The sequence below is a fragment of the Hemitrygon akajei genome, chromosome 5 (assembly GCF_048418815.1).
Source record: "Hemitrygon akajei chromosome 5, sHemAka1.3, whole genome shotgun sequence".
Lineage (NCBI taxonomy): Eukaryota > Metazoa > Chordata > Chondrichthyes > Myliobatiformes > Dasyatidae > Hemitrygon > Hemitrygon akajei.
This window is the reverse complement of record NC_133128.1, coordinates 170,259,854-170,275,553: the sequence shown is the minus strand read 5'-3', so window position 1 is coordinate 170,275,553 and position 15,700 is coordinate 170,259,854. Positions and strand designations below refer to the sequence as shown.

Here is a 15,700-nt window from a genome sequence, read left to right as displayed (position 1 = left end):
ATAAAGTCCTAACCTATTCAGTCTTTCCTTATAATTCAGGTCCTCCAGATCCTGCAACATCTTTGTAAATTTTCTCTGTACTCTTTAAATCTTATTTAAATATTTCCTATAGTTAGGTGACCAAAACTGCACACAATATTCCAAATTAGTTCGCACTAATGTCTTACACAACTTCAACATAGCATCCCATCTCCTGTACACGATACTTTGATAATGAAGGTCAATGTGCCAAAAGCTTTCTTTACCACCCTATCTACCTGTGATGCCACTTTCAATGAATTATGGACCTGTATTCCCAGATTCCTTTGTTGTGCCACACTCCTCAATGCTTTACTGTTCACTGTGTAAGATCTACCCTGGTTGGTCCCTTTGAAGTGCAACACCTCACATTTGTCTGCATTCAATTCCATCTGCTATTTTTCAGCCAATTTTTCCATCTGGTCCAGATCCTGCTGCAAGCCATGATGGCGTTCCTTGCTGTACACTACACACCCAGTCTAGGTATCATCTGCAAATTTACTGATCCAGTTAACTACATTATCATCCAGATTTGTTGATATAGATGATAAACAACATCGCACCCAGCACCAATCCCTGCAGCACTCCACTAGTCACAGGCCTCCAGTCAGAGAGGCAATCATGTATCACCACTCTCTGGCTTCTCCCACAAAGCCAATATCTAATCCAATTTACTACCTCATCCTGAATGCCGAGCATCTGAACCTTCTTGACCAAGGCAGGACTTTGTCAAAGGCCTTGCTAAAGTCTATGCAGACAACATCCACGACCTTGCCTTTTTCGCCTTTCCTAGTAATTTCCTCGAAAAACTCTATAAGATTGGTTGGAAATGACCAAAGCCATATCGACTATCCTTAATCAGTCTGTGTCTATCCAAATAATAATATACCAGTCCTTTAGAATACCTTCCAATAACTTTCATAATACTGACGTCAGGCTCACTAGCCTATACTTTCCTGGTTTATTTTTAGAGCCTTTCTTTAACAGTAGAACAGCATTGGTTATCCTCCAATCCTCTGGTACCTCACCTGTTGCTAAGAATGATTTAAATAGCTCTGTTACGGCCCCAACAATTTCTGCATGCTTCCCACAGAGTCTTTATTCGAAGATGAGATACTATTTCTTGCACTAAATTGTTCACTTTGTTAAAGCAGTGTAAAAGACCAAAGACCGAGAGTTAAGTGCTTATGGCATGGAGAGTTATTGAATGTAGTCGATCTCAAAGGGCTTTCTTCTCTTCAATTAATTCTACTTATTCTGTTTTTATGCCTATGAGTTCTTGTGTGTTATAACATTTAAACTTGCCTCCTGTCACTAATTATAAGCAAATAAAAGTTGTGCTTAAAGTTCAACTCAGATGCCCACTGTATTTTGCAAAGTTTAGTGTTTTGCTACATAATAAAGTTGTAGTATTGATAAAGAGGGATAAGACCATAAGATATAGGAGCAGAAGCAGACCATTCAGCCCATCGAGTCTGCTCCGCCATTCAATCATGGGCTGATCCATTTCTTCCAGTCATCCCCACTCTCCTGCCTTCTCCCCATACCCTTTGATATCCTGAATAAAACTGATTAAAACAATCTAGATAATTTCCATGTACCCTGTAAATAAGATCATAAGACATAGGAACAAAATTAGGCCATTTGGTCCACCATTCCATCATAGCTAATTTGTTACCCCTCTCAGCCCCATTCTTCTGCCTTCACCCTTTAGCCATTGACACCCAATAAAAGATGCTATAGGATTCAATTGAAAGACTTAATATCTTTTCAAGGATATAATTTGCATAAAGTATTTACAGTGGAATTCAACAATAGTTCTCTGAAAGTGGCATACTGTATAGGATGGTAAAGGCATTTGGCATGCTTACCTTCATCATTCAAGGCCTTGAGAAAAAAAGATGGAACATTGTGTTGCAGCTGTATAAAACCTTTGGCCAGCTGCCTTAATGTAGGAAGAATATGTAGACATTGGATAGGGTTCATAACAGATTTATCACGATGTTGCCCGGATTAGAGTGTATTTTGCCATAAAAAGAGGTTGGACAAACTTGGATTGTTTTCCCTGGAGTGTCAGAGACTGAGGTGCGACCTGATAGAAACACATAATATTATGAGAGGCATAGATGATCAGCATCTTTTTCCCAAGGTGGAAATATCAAATACAGGAGGGCATGTGATTAAGGTGAGAGGGGAAAGTTTAAAAGAAATGTGCAAGACAAGTTTCTTTAACAAAGAGTGGTAGGTGCCTGAAATACACTGCCAGAGGAAGTGGTAGAAGCAGATACCGTAGCAATTAAGTAGCATTTAGACAGGCACGTGAACAGGCAGGGAATAGAAGGACATGGGCTGTGTTTAGGCGCATGGGATTGGTTAGCTTGGGGTCATGGTCGGAGTAAGCATAGTGAGCTGAAAGGCCTGTTCCTCTGCTGTATTGTCTTATGCTCTTTGTGCAATTTTATCAACCTTTGAAATGGTTTCCTGCAATCTATCTTTTATATATCTCAGTCATATGTCCTCTTTTCCTCCCCCACTGCAGGGAAAATAATCTCCTAAGAGGAAATAGCTTTGGAAGTCACATAGTTCAGGGCAAATTTGAGATGCACAATCAATTACTCTTTAAAATAAACACTAGATTTTTTTTTCAATTTAAAAAAAAATCATTTTCAATATCTGTCAGATGGGTAGGAGAGCAATTTTGCCTCCATCCCAATAAAACTCACTCAAAACCCTAACAATATTCTGTGCCAGGCTTTATTAGAATATTATCAGTGAACTAACAGTGCCTAATATGTGCTGTTTGATGAGTATGGGAGATCACTGAGTTCTCCAGCATTAACGGCAAGGCTGAGGCAACCCTGAATAGAAAGAGGTGTTAACAGGCATGAGGATATTTGAAGCTGAGTTGGCCATCTACAGTCTTTCTGATCATATCAAAGTACTTAGTAAAGTGAGCTGAGATTATCTGCCATGGTTCTTTGCTTTGTAATCAGTTTGATCAGGTAGAAGGTGGCCTTCATCCAGTGAAAGATCTGGGCTGCTCCACTGCCCAAAGTACGTTAGAGAAATATGATTGGAACATTTTAAGGATACTGTTGCCTGCTTCATTGTAACAAATGTGTATTTTGAGGTTTGCTTTGAAATTTTATTGTGGTATTTTTTTCAGAAAAATGGAGTTACAGATTTTTTTGTCTCTCTGCTTCACTTCCGCATTTGTGCTTTAACCTTGATATCCTTCTCTACAGTTACGTACTATAAAAGTTGCCTGACATATCAATTTAAATCAACTGTTTGTAAGCTAATCTTAAAATAATATAAATGGTCAGTTCTCATTACTTTTATGCAGTTCTAGTCACCTACCTATAGGTGAGCCTATAAGATTGAAAGAGTTTAGAGAAAATTTACAAAGATGTTGCTGGGTCTTGAGTTATAAGGAGAGGTTGAATAGGTTACAGATTTATTCTCTAGAGTGTAGCAGAATAAAGAAAAATTTAATTGCAGTATAAAGTTTACAGTTCTGGTCACTGAATTATAGGAAAGATGTCAACAAAATAGAGTACAGAGAAAATTTACTAGAATGTTACCTGGGTTTCGGCACCTAAGTTACAGAGAAAGGTTGAACAAGTTAGGTCTTTATTCTTTGGAGCATAGAAGGTTGAGGGGGGACTTGATAGAGGTATTTAAAATTATGAGGGGGATAGATAGAGTTGACATAGGCTTTTTCCATTGAGAGTAGGGGAGATTCAAACAAGAGGACATGAGTTGAGAGTTAAGGGGCAAAAGTTTAGGGGTAACATGAGGGGGAACTTCTTTAATCAGAGAGTGGCAGCTGTGTGGAACGAGCTTCCAGTAGAAGTGGTAGAGGCAGGTTCGATTTTTGTCATTTAAAAAAAAAATTGGATAGGTATATGGACAGGAAAGGAATGGAGTGCAGGTAGGTGGGACTAGATGAGAGTAAGCGTTTGACACGGACTAGAAGGGCCGAGATGGCCTGTTTCCATGCTGTAATGGTTAAATGGTTAAAAATTATGAGAGGTATAGATGGTAAAAGCAAGTAGACTTTTTCCACTGAGGTTGAATGAACTAGAACTAAAGGTTCAGGGTGAAAGGTGAAATGTTTAATGGGAACATGAAGGAGAACTTCTTCAACCAGATGGTGGTGAGAGTGTGGAACAAGCTGCCAGTGGAAGAGGTGAATGCATGTTCAATTTCAACATTTAAGAGAAGATTGGATGGGAGGAGCATGGAGGGCTAGTGTCCAGATGCAGGTGGATGGGTCCAGACAGAATAATAATTCAACATGGACTAGATGGGCCAAAGGGCCTGTTTTTGTGTTGTAGTTCTCTAAAACTCTATGATTTCTATTAATAAATTATTCTTAATTTATTCTTTTAACAGAAAATGACCCCAAGGTATTGGAAAGGCAAGAACAACAGCAGCCATCGTATATCGCACTAAGTTATATCAATAGGTATAAATTTTGGATTTTACCATTTGAAGTTAATTTTGAATTTGTATTCAGCAGAATCTATTTGCAAGGTACAGTAGAATTCAAATATTCCCTTATCTGCCTGTTTGCAAATCTCAGTTGTTCAGCATCTAGTTCACTCTCGCATAAACTCACTCATTCGCCATTCTCCGCAACTCTGGTTCCCATGCTCCTTTTTGAACCCACCAGGACCCTGGTTCCTGTGCTCCTTAGAAATGTACTTGGTTCCCTCGTAAAATTTATTGTAGTGCTGCCAAAAACTGAATTAAAAGAGTATTGGAGTATTAATAGAAATAACGTCCAATGATCAAGATCATCAGCTGGTTCAAAACCATCAAATTCCTGTAAGTGATGGGCTCTCAGGAATTTTTGCCATATTGTTTAAAAACAGGTTATTAAGTACTTTAAATACTTTGGGAAGGAAGAATCTCATTATTACATAATAAGAATGAATGAAAATAGGAGTACCAGTAGGCCACTTGGCTCCTCAACCCTGCCTGACTATGCAAGATAATCATGGCTGATCTGTCTTAGGCCTTATCACCTCTTCTGTGCCAATTATATTGTTTATCTAATGTCTCAGTAAAACGTGTTTTTATGTGGCATGCAAATAATTGTGTAATATTGCCATAATCTATTCAATTCAGCAGTTTTTTTGATAAATAATGCATATTTTCATCTTTTATTTAAAAGATTTGTGCTGATGCTTAAATTTCTAGTAGTTCATATTGTACTCATAAAGTGGACTTGCAGCATTTCTTGTACTTCGTTTATTTTTTTCTCTGTTAAAGTGCAATATCTTTGTAGTGCTGATGTTATTTCCATTTTATGTTATGTCATCATTATATGGCGTGTTGTATGATGTGGTTGATCGTTGTCCCATGACCATGATTGTTCTTGGCAAGTTTTTTCTTCAGAAGTGGTTGGCCATTGCCATCTTCAGGCCAGTGTCTTTACAAGATGGGTGACCCCAGCCTTTATCAATACTCTTCAGAGATTCACGTACAACAAACTGGAGGAATTCAGCAGGTCAGGCAGCATCCGTGGAAATGAGCAGTCAACGTTTCGGGCCGAGACCCTTCATCAGGACTGAAGAGGGAGGGGGCGGGGCCCTATAAAGAAGGTGGGGGGATGGTGGGAAGGAGAAGGCTGGTAGGTGCACATCTCAAGTTTGCAAAAGACCATCTGGATGTTCTACAACACTTCTGGGACAATGTTCTGTGAATAAATGAGACAAAAGGTGAACTTTTTGGCAGAAATGCACATTGCTATGTTTGAAGGAAAAGGGGAACTGCACACCAACACCGAAACCAAAATCTCATCCCAACTGTGAAGCATGGTGGAAGGAGCATCATGGTTTGGGGCTGTTTCACTGCCTCATAGCCTGGACAGCTTGCAATCAATGAATTCAAAATTGTATCAAGACATTTTATAGGAGAATGTCAGGGTAGCAGTCTGTCACCTGAAGCTTAATAGATGTTGGATAATGCAACAAGACAATGATCCAAAAGACAAGAGTAAATTAACAACAGAATGGCTTAAAAAGAAGAAAATTTGTGTTTTGGAATGGCTGAGTCAGTCCTGACCTTAATCCTATAGAAATGTTGTAGAAGCAAGCAGTTCATCCAAGGAATCCAACCAACCATTAGTTGAAACAGCTTTGTAAGGAGGAATGGCTTAAAATTCCTCCAAGCTGATGTGTAGGACTGATCAACAGTTACTGAAAACATTTGATTGAAGTTATTTCTGTACCAGGGGATCACACCAGTTACTGAAAGCAAAGGTTCACATACCCTTTCCAATAAATACATATAATATTGGATCATTTTTCTCAGTAAATAAATGAACAAGTATAATGTTTTTTGTATTATTTATTTAATTGGATTCTCTTTATCCAGCTTTAGGACTTGCGTGAAGATCTGATCACATTTTTAGGTCATTAATGCAGAAATAGAGAAAAGACAGGGTTCACAAACTTTCTTAGGACAGATGACTAAAGAGATAGTTTTTTGGGTGTGTTAAGGGAGGAAAAAGAGATAGAGACTTAGGACTTTAGCAATTGAAGGTGGGGCTAAAAATTTTGAAGCAAAAATATATGGAGTTATCAAAAGTTAGAAGAATGCAGGAGCTTTTTGAAAATTTGAAAGGATTACAGAGATGCACAGTGGTGAGGTTGTGAAAAGCATTGTAAACAAAGATGAGAATTTTTTAAACTGAGGTGCTGCTAAAACAGAAGATCCGCTAGGTTATATATGTCAAACTCAAGGCCCGTGGGCCAAATCCGGCCGGTGGTGGAATTATCTTTGGCCCGCGAGATAGTATTTAATTACTATTAAAGCTGGCCCCAGTAATCGAAGCGCCTATGGCGTATGATATGGCTAATGCTGAGTTTATTCAGGTACCAGGTTTTAAGGGTTTTTAGTGTTTATTCGGCAGTCTTGCTCGGCAGACTTCTTCATAAGAAACGGAATTTGTAAAGTGAAACACTTTGTAGTTATAGCAGAGACTGAGACACATGAGAGCAGGCTGAAAAAACGGAGGCAACGAAAGCTGCGTTTGCACGCGTCCGACTGATCCGGCCCGCATGAAGCTGCATTTTGCTCAATCCGGCCCGTGACCTAAAATGAGTTTGACACCCCTGCGCTAGGTCATTAAGTGATGGGTAAATGTACGTAAGTGTGAGTTATGACACAGGCACAATAGTTTTTCATGATCTTTTGGGTACAACATGTGAGATGAGGGAGACTATCTGCAAGAGCACTAGAAAAATATCAAATCCCAAGGTAACTGAGGTATGGATAAGAGTTTTAAGAGCAGATAAGTTGAAGCAAAATTAAGTTGGGAAATCTGGAAAGGTAGACATCAGATTCTGAAGATGCTGGAAATCTTGAGTAACTCAGTAAGATGGGCAGCATCAATGGAGGGGAATAAACAGTCAATGTTTCAGGTCACATCCCTTCATCAGGACTAGAAAGAAAGGGGCCAGGGGCCAGAAGCCAGAATAAGAAGGTAGAGGGAGGGGGTGCAGTGCAAGCTACAACATAATAGATAAGACAAAGTGAGAGGGAAGATGGGTGGGGGAGGGGGTGAAGTAAAAAGAGATAAAGGAGTGAAGAATGAATCTAATAGAAGAGGACAGTGGCCATGAAATAAAGGGAAGGATGAGGGGAACCAGAGGAAGATGATGGGCAGGTGAGAAGGTGTGATAGGGTAAATGGAAAAAGGGGGAGTGGGGAGTAATTACCAGAGGTTAGAGAAAATGATGTTCATGCCATCAGGTTGGAAGTTACCAATATGGATTATGAGGTGTAGCTCCTCTACTTTTCAGTTCCCTGGCCCTAATCACCTTATTTTCACCGTGGCAGTAGCAGAGGCCGTGGACAAACATGTCAGTATGAGAATGGGAAGTCTATTTGAAATGGATCGCCATCAAGCGAACCTGCCTCTTGCAGCAGGCAGAATAAAGGTGCTGGATGAAGCAGTCTGCCAATCTGCATCGGGTCTCACCGATGTGGAATAGACCACACTGGTATAATAGATGACCCCCGACAGAATCTCAGATATAGTGCTGCTTCGGATGGAAGAGCTGTTTGTGGCCTTAAATGGTAGTGAGCGGGAGGTGTGGCACATGTCACACCTGCGGGGACAATTGCCAGGAGGGATATCAGAGGGTGCACAAGGAAGTCACATAGAGAGTGATCCCTACAGAAAGCTGAGAGATGGGGAGGGGAGGGAGGGTGAAGGATATGGCAGAAGTTCCAGAGAATGATATGCTGGATATGAAGGTAGTTAGGGTAGTAGATAAGTAGGACGGAAAACCTTTACATTACGACAGTGGGAGGATGGGGTAATGGCAGATGTGCGGAAAATGGAGAAGGTACAGGTGAGGACAGCATCGATGACAGTGGAAGAGAATGCCCTTTTATGAACTCTGACTCCAGCTCCAACTCTTGGCATGTTTTCACCATCCCCTCCAATCTTCCCCTCTCTGAAGCAGAAAGTTATGTCCTCACAAGGCCTTACCTTTCTCTCACTGAGCCCATACTGCAATGAATTCCGTGTCCACAACGACACCAAGCCATTCTTCCAGCACCTCTGTCTCTGGTCCTTTTTCTTTGGCAGGGACTCACCACCCCCACCATTAACCCTCTTCCCCTGTCTTCAGCTGTACTTTTCTTCTTGGACACTCCTCTGTGGCCTTCTGCCCACTTATCATCTCTAACTGCTGACCGGATATCAACTGTCAAGACTTTACCACATGAGTCTCCTGTTCAAACCTCAACCCCTTTGAATGCACTGCCCCACCACTCTCATCAAGCAAATCCAACCTCAGCAGCAAAATTATAGGCTGGTGGGAGGGTGCTGTTGTAGTCTGGTGGTCTGACCTCAATCTTTCTGAGGCTAGACGACAGCTCTCATCTCTCTTACTTGCTCCTTAAACAGGACCCCACTAAAAAGTATCAGACTACTGCCTCCAACACCATCACTAATCTCATCAACTCTAGAGATCTCCCATCCACTGCCACCAACCTCATAGTTCCTGTACTCATTTCTACCTCCTACCCAAGATCCACAAACCTAACTGTCCTGGTAGGTTCCTTGCTTCTGCGTGCTCCAGCCCCACTGAACGTTTGTCTGTATACCTTGACTCCATTTTGTCCCTCTTGGGTCAGTCCCTTCCTATCTATGTCCATAACACTTCACATGCTCTCTATCACTTCAGTCACTTTCAGTTCCCTGGCTCTAATCACCTTAATTTCCACTGTGGACTTCTAATCCCTATATACTGCTAATCCCCATCAGGAAGGCCTTAAAGATCTCTGCTTCTTCCAAAATAATAAATCTTACTAGTTCCTCTCCACCACTACCTTCCTCTGTCTTATGGAGCTGGTTCGTATCCTCAACAATTTCTTTTTCAGCTCCTTTCACTTTATCCAAACCCAAGGTGTAGCCATGGGCAGTCACATGGGCCCTAGTTATGCCTGCCTTTTCTTTGACTATGTGGAACAGTCCATGTTCCAAGCCCACACTGGTAATGCTTTAATTCTTTCTCTGCAGCCGTGCTGAGCTTGTCAATTTCAGCAGCTTTGCTTGCAGCTTCCACCCCGCCCTCAGATTTACTTAGTCCATTTCTGACACCTCCCTCCCATTTCTTGATCTCTCTGTCTCCATATCTGGCATCTTTTACAAACCCACTGACTCTCACAGTTATCAAGACTCTATGTCTTCCCACCATGACTCTTAAAAAATGCTATTTCTTTCTCTCAGTTCCACCATCTCTGTTGCAGCTGTTCTCAGGACATCTGAGATGTCCACTTTTTTGCCTTCCACCACCATCAATGCTGACTTCACCCATATCTCCTCCATTTCCCGCACATCCACCTTCACCACATCTTCCTGCTGCTGTAACAGGGATAGAGTTCCACTTGTTCTTACCTACCATCCCAGTAGCCTCCATATCTAGCATATCATTTTGCAAAACTTCTGTCATTTCCATATCTTTCCCCTTCCCCTCCCCCCTTCGCTTTCCATAAGGATAACTCTTTGTGAGTCCTTGTCCTCTTACCCTTGCAAACATGTCAAGTGCTACACCTACCCCTACACCTGCCCTCCAACCACCATGCAAGACCCCAAAGTGCCAGGTGAGGTGCACGTCACCTGTGAGTCTTTCAGGGCCATTTATTGTATCCAGTGCCTTACAGTCCTGGAAACTACAGAAATTCCATTGCCATGGGATTGACTCAAGTAAACCTTGCCACATAACATAAATATTTACGCTATTATAATTCTCTGGGGAAATACTTATGTGCTGTTTCAAGATATGGACCATGAAATTGTTGTTAAAGTTTTTAACCAAGCAATATTCTGTGACCATTCCTTGTTTATGCTGCAATTCAGGCACAGTTTGCAATGGATTGAGGCTTAACCATGCATAAACATTGTTCCTCTGCTAGTTCTGCGGTGGAAAATGGGTGTGCCCCAGTTTGAGTTTGGTTGGGAAAGATTTGGGATATGGTATTTTCAGCAATGAGAGGAATGGTTTGGAAGTGAAGTGCACGTAAAAATCTAATTGGGTACCTACCTGCAGGAGAAACCACATACTAGACTTGAGAGCTGCAAACTAATTCAGGCTGTCTATTCTCAGGTACTGTAAAAGCTACAACATCATCTACATCCTTATGAGTTGCCTTTTCCGATCACAAAAGCAATACACACAAAATGCTGAAGGAACTCAGCAGGCCAGGCAGCATCTTTGGAAAAGAGTAAACTGTTGATGTTTTGGGCTGAAACCTTTCATCAGGACTGGGAAAAAGAGATGAGAAGTCAGAGTAAGAAGATGGGAGGAGGGGAGGAACAAGTTTTAGGTGATAGGTGAAACCGGGAGAGGGGAAGGAGTGAAGTAAAGAGCTGGAGATCAGTTGGTGAAAGAGATGAAGGGCTGGAGAAGGGAATCTGATTGGAGAGAACAGAAGGCCACAGAAGAAAGGGAAGGGGGAAGAACACCAGGGGGAGGTAATGGACAGTTAAGGAGATAAAATGAGAGAGGGGAATGGGGAATGGTAAAGGCAGAGGGGAATTAACATAACCTCGAGAAGCTTTTTCTGGTGGATGCCACCCGTTTCAATTCTACTTCCCATTTCTATTCTGACATGCCAGTCCGTGGCCTCTACTGCCACGATGAGACCACACTCAGGTTGGAGGAGCAACACCTTATATTCAGTCTGGGTAGCCTCCAACTTGATGGCATGTTGCTGCCTTGCCTGTTGAGGTCCTGCAGCATTTACTGCCTTTTCTGATAGTAGGCCACATTTTGCTCAGGGATAACAAGGAATCAATTCAACAACATTCAATGAACACAAAAACCTTGATACCTAAATTCTCTTGGGTGTTTGGTTAAATTTCTGTGTGGCACAATATTTCAATAAAAAATTAACTCAAGAGGTCTGTGGCAAATGGATTTGAGAGTAATTAATAGGATTGATGCAGGGTCCTGACATGAAACATATACCTGTTGCCTCCACAAATGTGACTTGGCCAGTGTTCTGTGTTTTGTAATTAATAGTACATACAGAATGGCTTTGACCAATTTCTAACAAGAAACATAAGTTACAGTATTTATTAAATGTGAACCGCAGTTCCAGGGTGGTTAAGACTTTGGTGACTTAGCATTTGACTTTGACAATTAACAATTATGACATTGCAGTTTTAAGAAGAATTCCTTCGTTGATAAATTATTACATATGGCAGCCAGCAGGAAGCATTGTTATACTTTATGTATGTTTCTGGAAATGGCTGTCTCAATAATTATTACAACTATGGATACAAGTTGAATAGAAAATGTTATTTTACAGCCTTTAAGTGACTTAAAAATTCAGAGATATTCATAGAATTTTAAAGAGTTTTTATAATAATTATAGGAGCAAACTGTGAAAACACATAAGATAGGAATATGGTGTGGTGGAGATAATAGAAACTTGCCTTAAAAGGCAGGATTGAGTATTAAATATTCTTGGACATATAATATTCAGGAAATAAAGGAGGAGGCATGACACAGAATATGAGTATATACCTTTAGTCATAACTGAATAGTAAAGATGTGAAAGTGCAGAGATATGTTTAAAAAGTGCTATAGTTCTGTGGAACTGTGATATAAATTGTGTTTGTAGTCAGGACAGAGAAGACAAAGAACTTCTAAAATATGTCCAGGTAATTTTCCAGAGAGGTTGCTGGTCTAATAAGGATGTTACATTGCTGGATCTAGTTGTTGGGAATGAGGTGATTAAGTGCACAATATGTCCGTTAAAAGAGAGATATGACATAATCAGATTTAGATTTAGCTACAAAAAAACAAGTAAAGATAATTAATTGGGAGATGGCAATTTCAGTAGTATGAGGGTGTTTTTGGCCTATGTAAATTGCAACCAATGATTGTTAACCAAAACTATCTTTTAAGGAAGAAATGGTTTGAAATAGAGTAGAGCAGATTTCCACTATAGGTCAAAGGAAGAACATACAAACCAAGAGCTCCTTTGATGACAAAAAAAACAGAAAGGAGAATAAAGTGAAATACAGCCACTTTTAACAAGTGTTCAGTTGTAAATACCAGAGAGAACCAGGTTGATTATAAAAGACTTGACATGCCCTCGTCTATTGTTACCATCAGGGAGGAGGTACAGGAGACTGAAGGCACACACTCAATGATTCAGGAACAGCTTCTTCCCCTCTGCCATCAGATTTTTGAATGGATGTTGAACCCATGAACACAACCTCACTACTTTTTTGCACTAATTATATTAAAAAGTTAAATTAAATATATACTTACTGTAATTCAGTTTTATTATAATGTATTGCAAAGTACTGCTGCCACATAACAACAAATTTCACAAATTGCTGGTGATATTAAACCTGATTCTGATTCTGATCAGAGGATGAGTGAAAACTAAAATAAGAGTGTATAAGAGAAGATTAGCTCCAACATGGAATTCAAATGTGTCTAAAGGAATATAAATAATAAAAGGGTAGTACATGAAGATTAGCTCTGTTAGGACTTGCATGTGGATGCTGAGGGTCATGTTAAAGTACTAAATGAGCACTTTGCATCTGTCTTCATCAGGGAAGTGGGTACTTATAAAGGAATAAAGGAGTTGGTTTGGATGTTCAATTTCATTAAATACTGAAAGTACACAGATATTAAAAATTCAGGTGAACTTTAGGGAGTTACCGGTACCAGCTGGGATGCAAGATGAGATTCTGATGGAAATATAGGAGGAAATTTCAGGGCAAAAGCTTGTAGTGTACTTTGGATATTAGGGCTGTGCCTGAGAAATGGAGAATGGTAAATGTTACTCCTTCACTTGGAAAAACAGACTATGGATAAGCCCAGCAACTACAGGCCAACCGATTTAACTTGTCTGGTGAAAAAGCTCTTGAAAGCAGTGATCCAGGAAAGAATTAATAAAGCAAACCAATACTGACTTGCTAAGGACAAAGCATATTTCACCAATTTGATAGAATTTCTTGAGGTTGATGAATGTGACAGAGACAATATTATGTACAAGAACTTCAAGAAGACATATAACAGTAATTTGAAAATGGGGCATTATAAAGGGACTTTGATAGCTTGAATAATTAACAGAAAAGAGGGTTATGGTGAATAGAAATTTTTTGGAAATATATGAAATTAGGAGGTGTTTGTTGGGAAAAGGATCCGAGGTTTGGAGATCACAGGAATAAAATAAAAAGCAAGAGAATTAAGGGTGACATGAGGGAAAAACGTTTTATACAGCATGAAGTTGGAACCTGGAATGCAATGTGGTGGAGCGAGAAACATAACTGAAGAGGAAAAACTTTAAAGGCTATTGAGAAAAAACCAGGGTGTAGAATTAGTTAGTAGCTCAAGCATGACGATTTAAGCGCTGGGTTGAATTGGGAAGGTCGGGTACAGACCAAATCAAGGCAGTGGGTTTCAGGCCACAGACTGCACTGAAGTAACTGAACCCAATATTTGGACGATGATTTAGACGCTGGGCCAAATTGAACAGGTCAGGGTGTCGGAGCCCGAAGTAAGGAACTAGCCAATTCAGCTCACTGCTCCGCTCTGCACTGAACTAAAGGTCTGAAGACTGACTCTCTGTGGACTTCTGTTGAGAATGCTATTTGCTTGCATTTATTGTTTGCATGATTTGTTTTTCTCTGGGACGTTGGGTTATGGACTATGTAGAAGGGAAGGCTTAAACTGATTATGGGGCAGGTTTTATAGGATGTTACAACATCCTGGGCCGAAGGCCCTGTACTGTGCTGTACTGTTTTATGTTCTATTATGGTTAATCATTTACTTCATTGCTATTTTCCTGTACTATCACAGTAATACCTTGGTATCTATTGATCGGTTTTGAATGAATTCAATAACTGAGCCTTATGGCCCTCCAAAACAAAGAATTCCAAAGACTCATTGCCATCTGTGTGAAGAATTTTCTCACATCAGTTCTAAATGGCCTATTCCTTATTCTGAGAGACAGAGACTCCTCTACAAAGGAAATGTACTCCTTACACTCAGCTTGTTAAGCCCTTTAGGAATTTAGTATGTTTAAATGAGATCTCCTCTCATTCTTTTAAACACAAGAAAACATAGACCTAGACTATTCAATCTCCTAAATGGCAAGCCTGCCATCCTAGAACCAGTCTAGTGATAATGTTTCTCAAATCCATGTTAGCTCTGCTCATTTCTATTACTCTTGTCAAGATGTTCAATTGTTGCATCTTTCTTTATAGATTCCAGTCTTTTCCCTACCATTGATTTTAGGGTACAGGTTAATATTTGCTGCTTTTTTAGCCTCCCTGCTTTTTTAAAAATAGTGGGCTTATAATTTCTATCCTCTAGTTCACAGGAACAGTTGAGGTTTCTGTGGAATTTTAGAATATGATAGAGCATTCGCTATCTCTATTGCCACCTCTTTTACAGAACCCTTAGGAGGTAATGATCATAATATGATAGAATTTGACTTTTAGTTTGAGAGGGAGGACCCAAAGTCAGATGTATCAGTATTACACTGGAGTAAAGGGAATTAAAGGGGCATGAGAGAAGAGCTAGCCAAAGATGATTAGAAAGGGACACTAGCAGGGTTGATAGCAGTATAGCAATGGCTGGAGTTTCTGGGAGTAATTCAGAAAGTGGAGGATAGATACATCCCAGAGATGAAGAAGTATTCTAAAGGGACAATGATGCAACTGTGGCTAACAGGGAAGTCAAAAACAACATAAAGTTCAAAATACATTTATTATCAATGTAAATATATATCACCATATATAACCCTGAGATTTATTTTCTTGTGGGAATGCACAGAATATCCAAGAAACATAATAAAATCAATAAGACAGCACCCAACAGGATGGACAAACAACCAATGTGCAAAAGACTGTGCAAATACAAAAGAAAAATAAAAGAAATAATAATAAATAAATAAGCAATAAATATTGAGAACATGAGATGAGCAGTCCTTAAAAGTGAGTCCATAGGATGTGGGAACAGTTCAGTGATGAGATGAGTAAAGTTGAGTGAAGTTATTCAACTGGTTCAAGAGCCTGATGGTTCAGGAGTGATAACTGTTTCTGAACCTGGTGGTGTGGGTCCTGAGGCTCCTGTGCCATCTTCCTGATGACAGCAGCGAGAAGAGAGCATGGCCTAGATGGCAG

At 40.1% G+C, this 15,700-nt stretch overlaps 1 protein-coding gene across 5 annotated transcripts in view; it reads left to right on the top strand.

Annotated features, from left to right (window-relative positions):
* LOC140728444 (juxtaposed with another zinc finger protein 1-like) overlaps window positions 1–15,700 on the top strand; it is a 339,002-nt gene that overhangs the window by 127,238 nt on the left and 196,064 nt on the right. For all 5 annotated transcript variants that reach the window (XR_012099075.1, XR_012099074.1, XR_012099076.1 and 2 more), the window contains exon 2: window positions 4,417–4,489. Coding sequence is in view for 1 of the 5 variants with exons in the window: in XM_073047172.1 (XP_072903273.1) it covers window positions 4,417–4,489 (73 nt within the window). In the remaining 4 variants the exon portion in view is untranslated. The remainder of the gene's footprint in view (window positions 1–4,416; window positions 4,490–15,700) is intronic.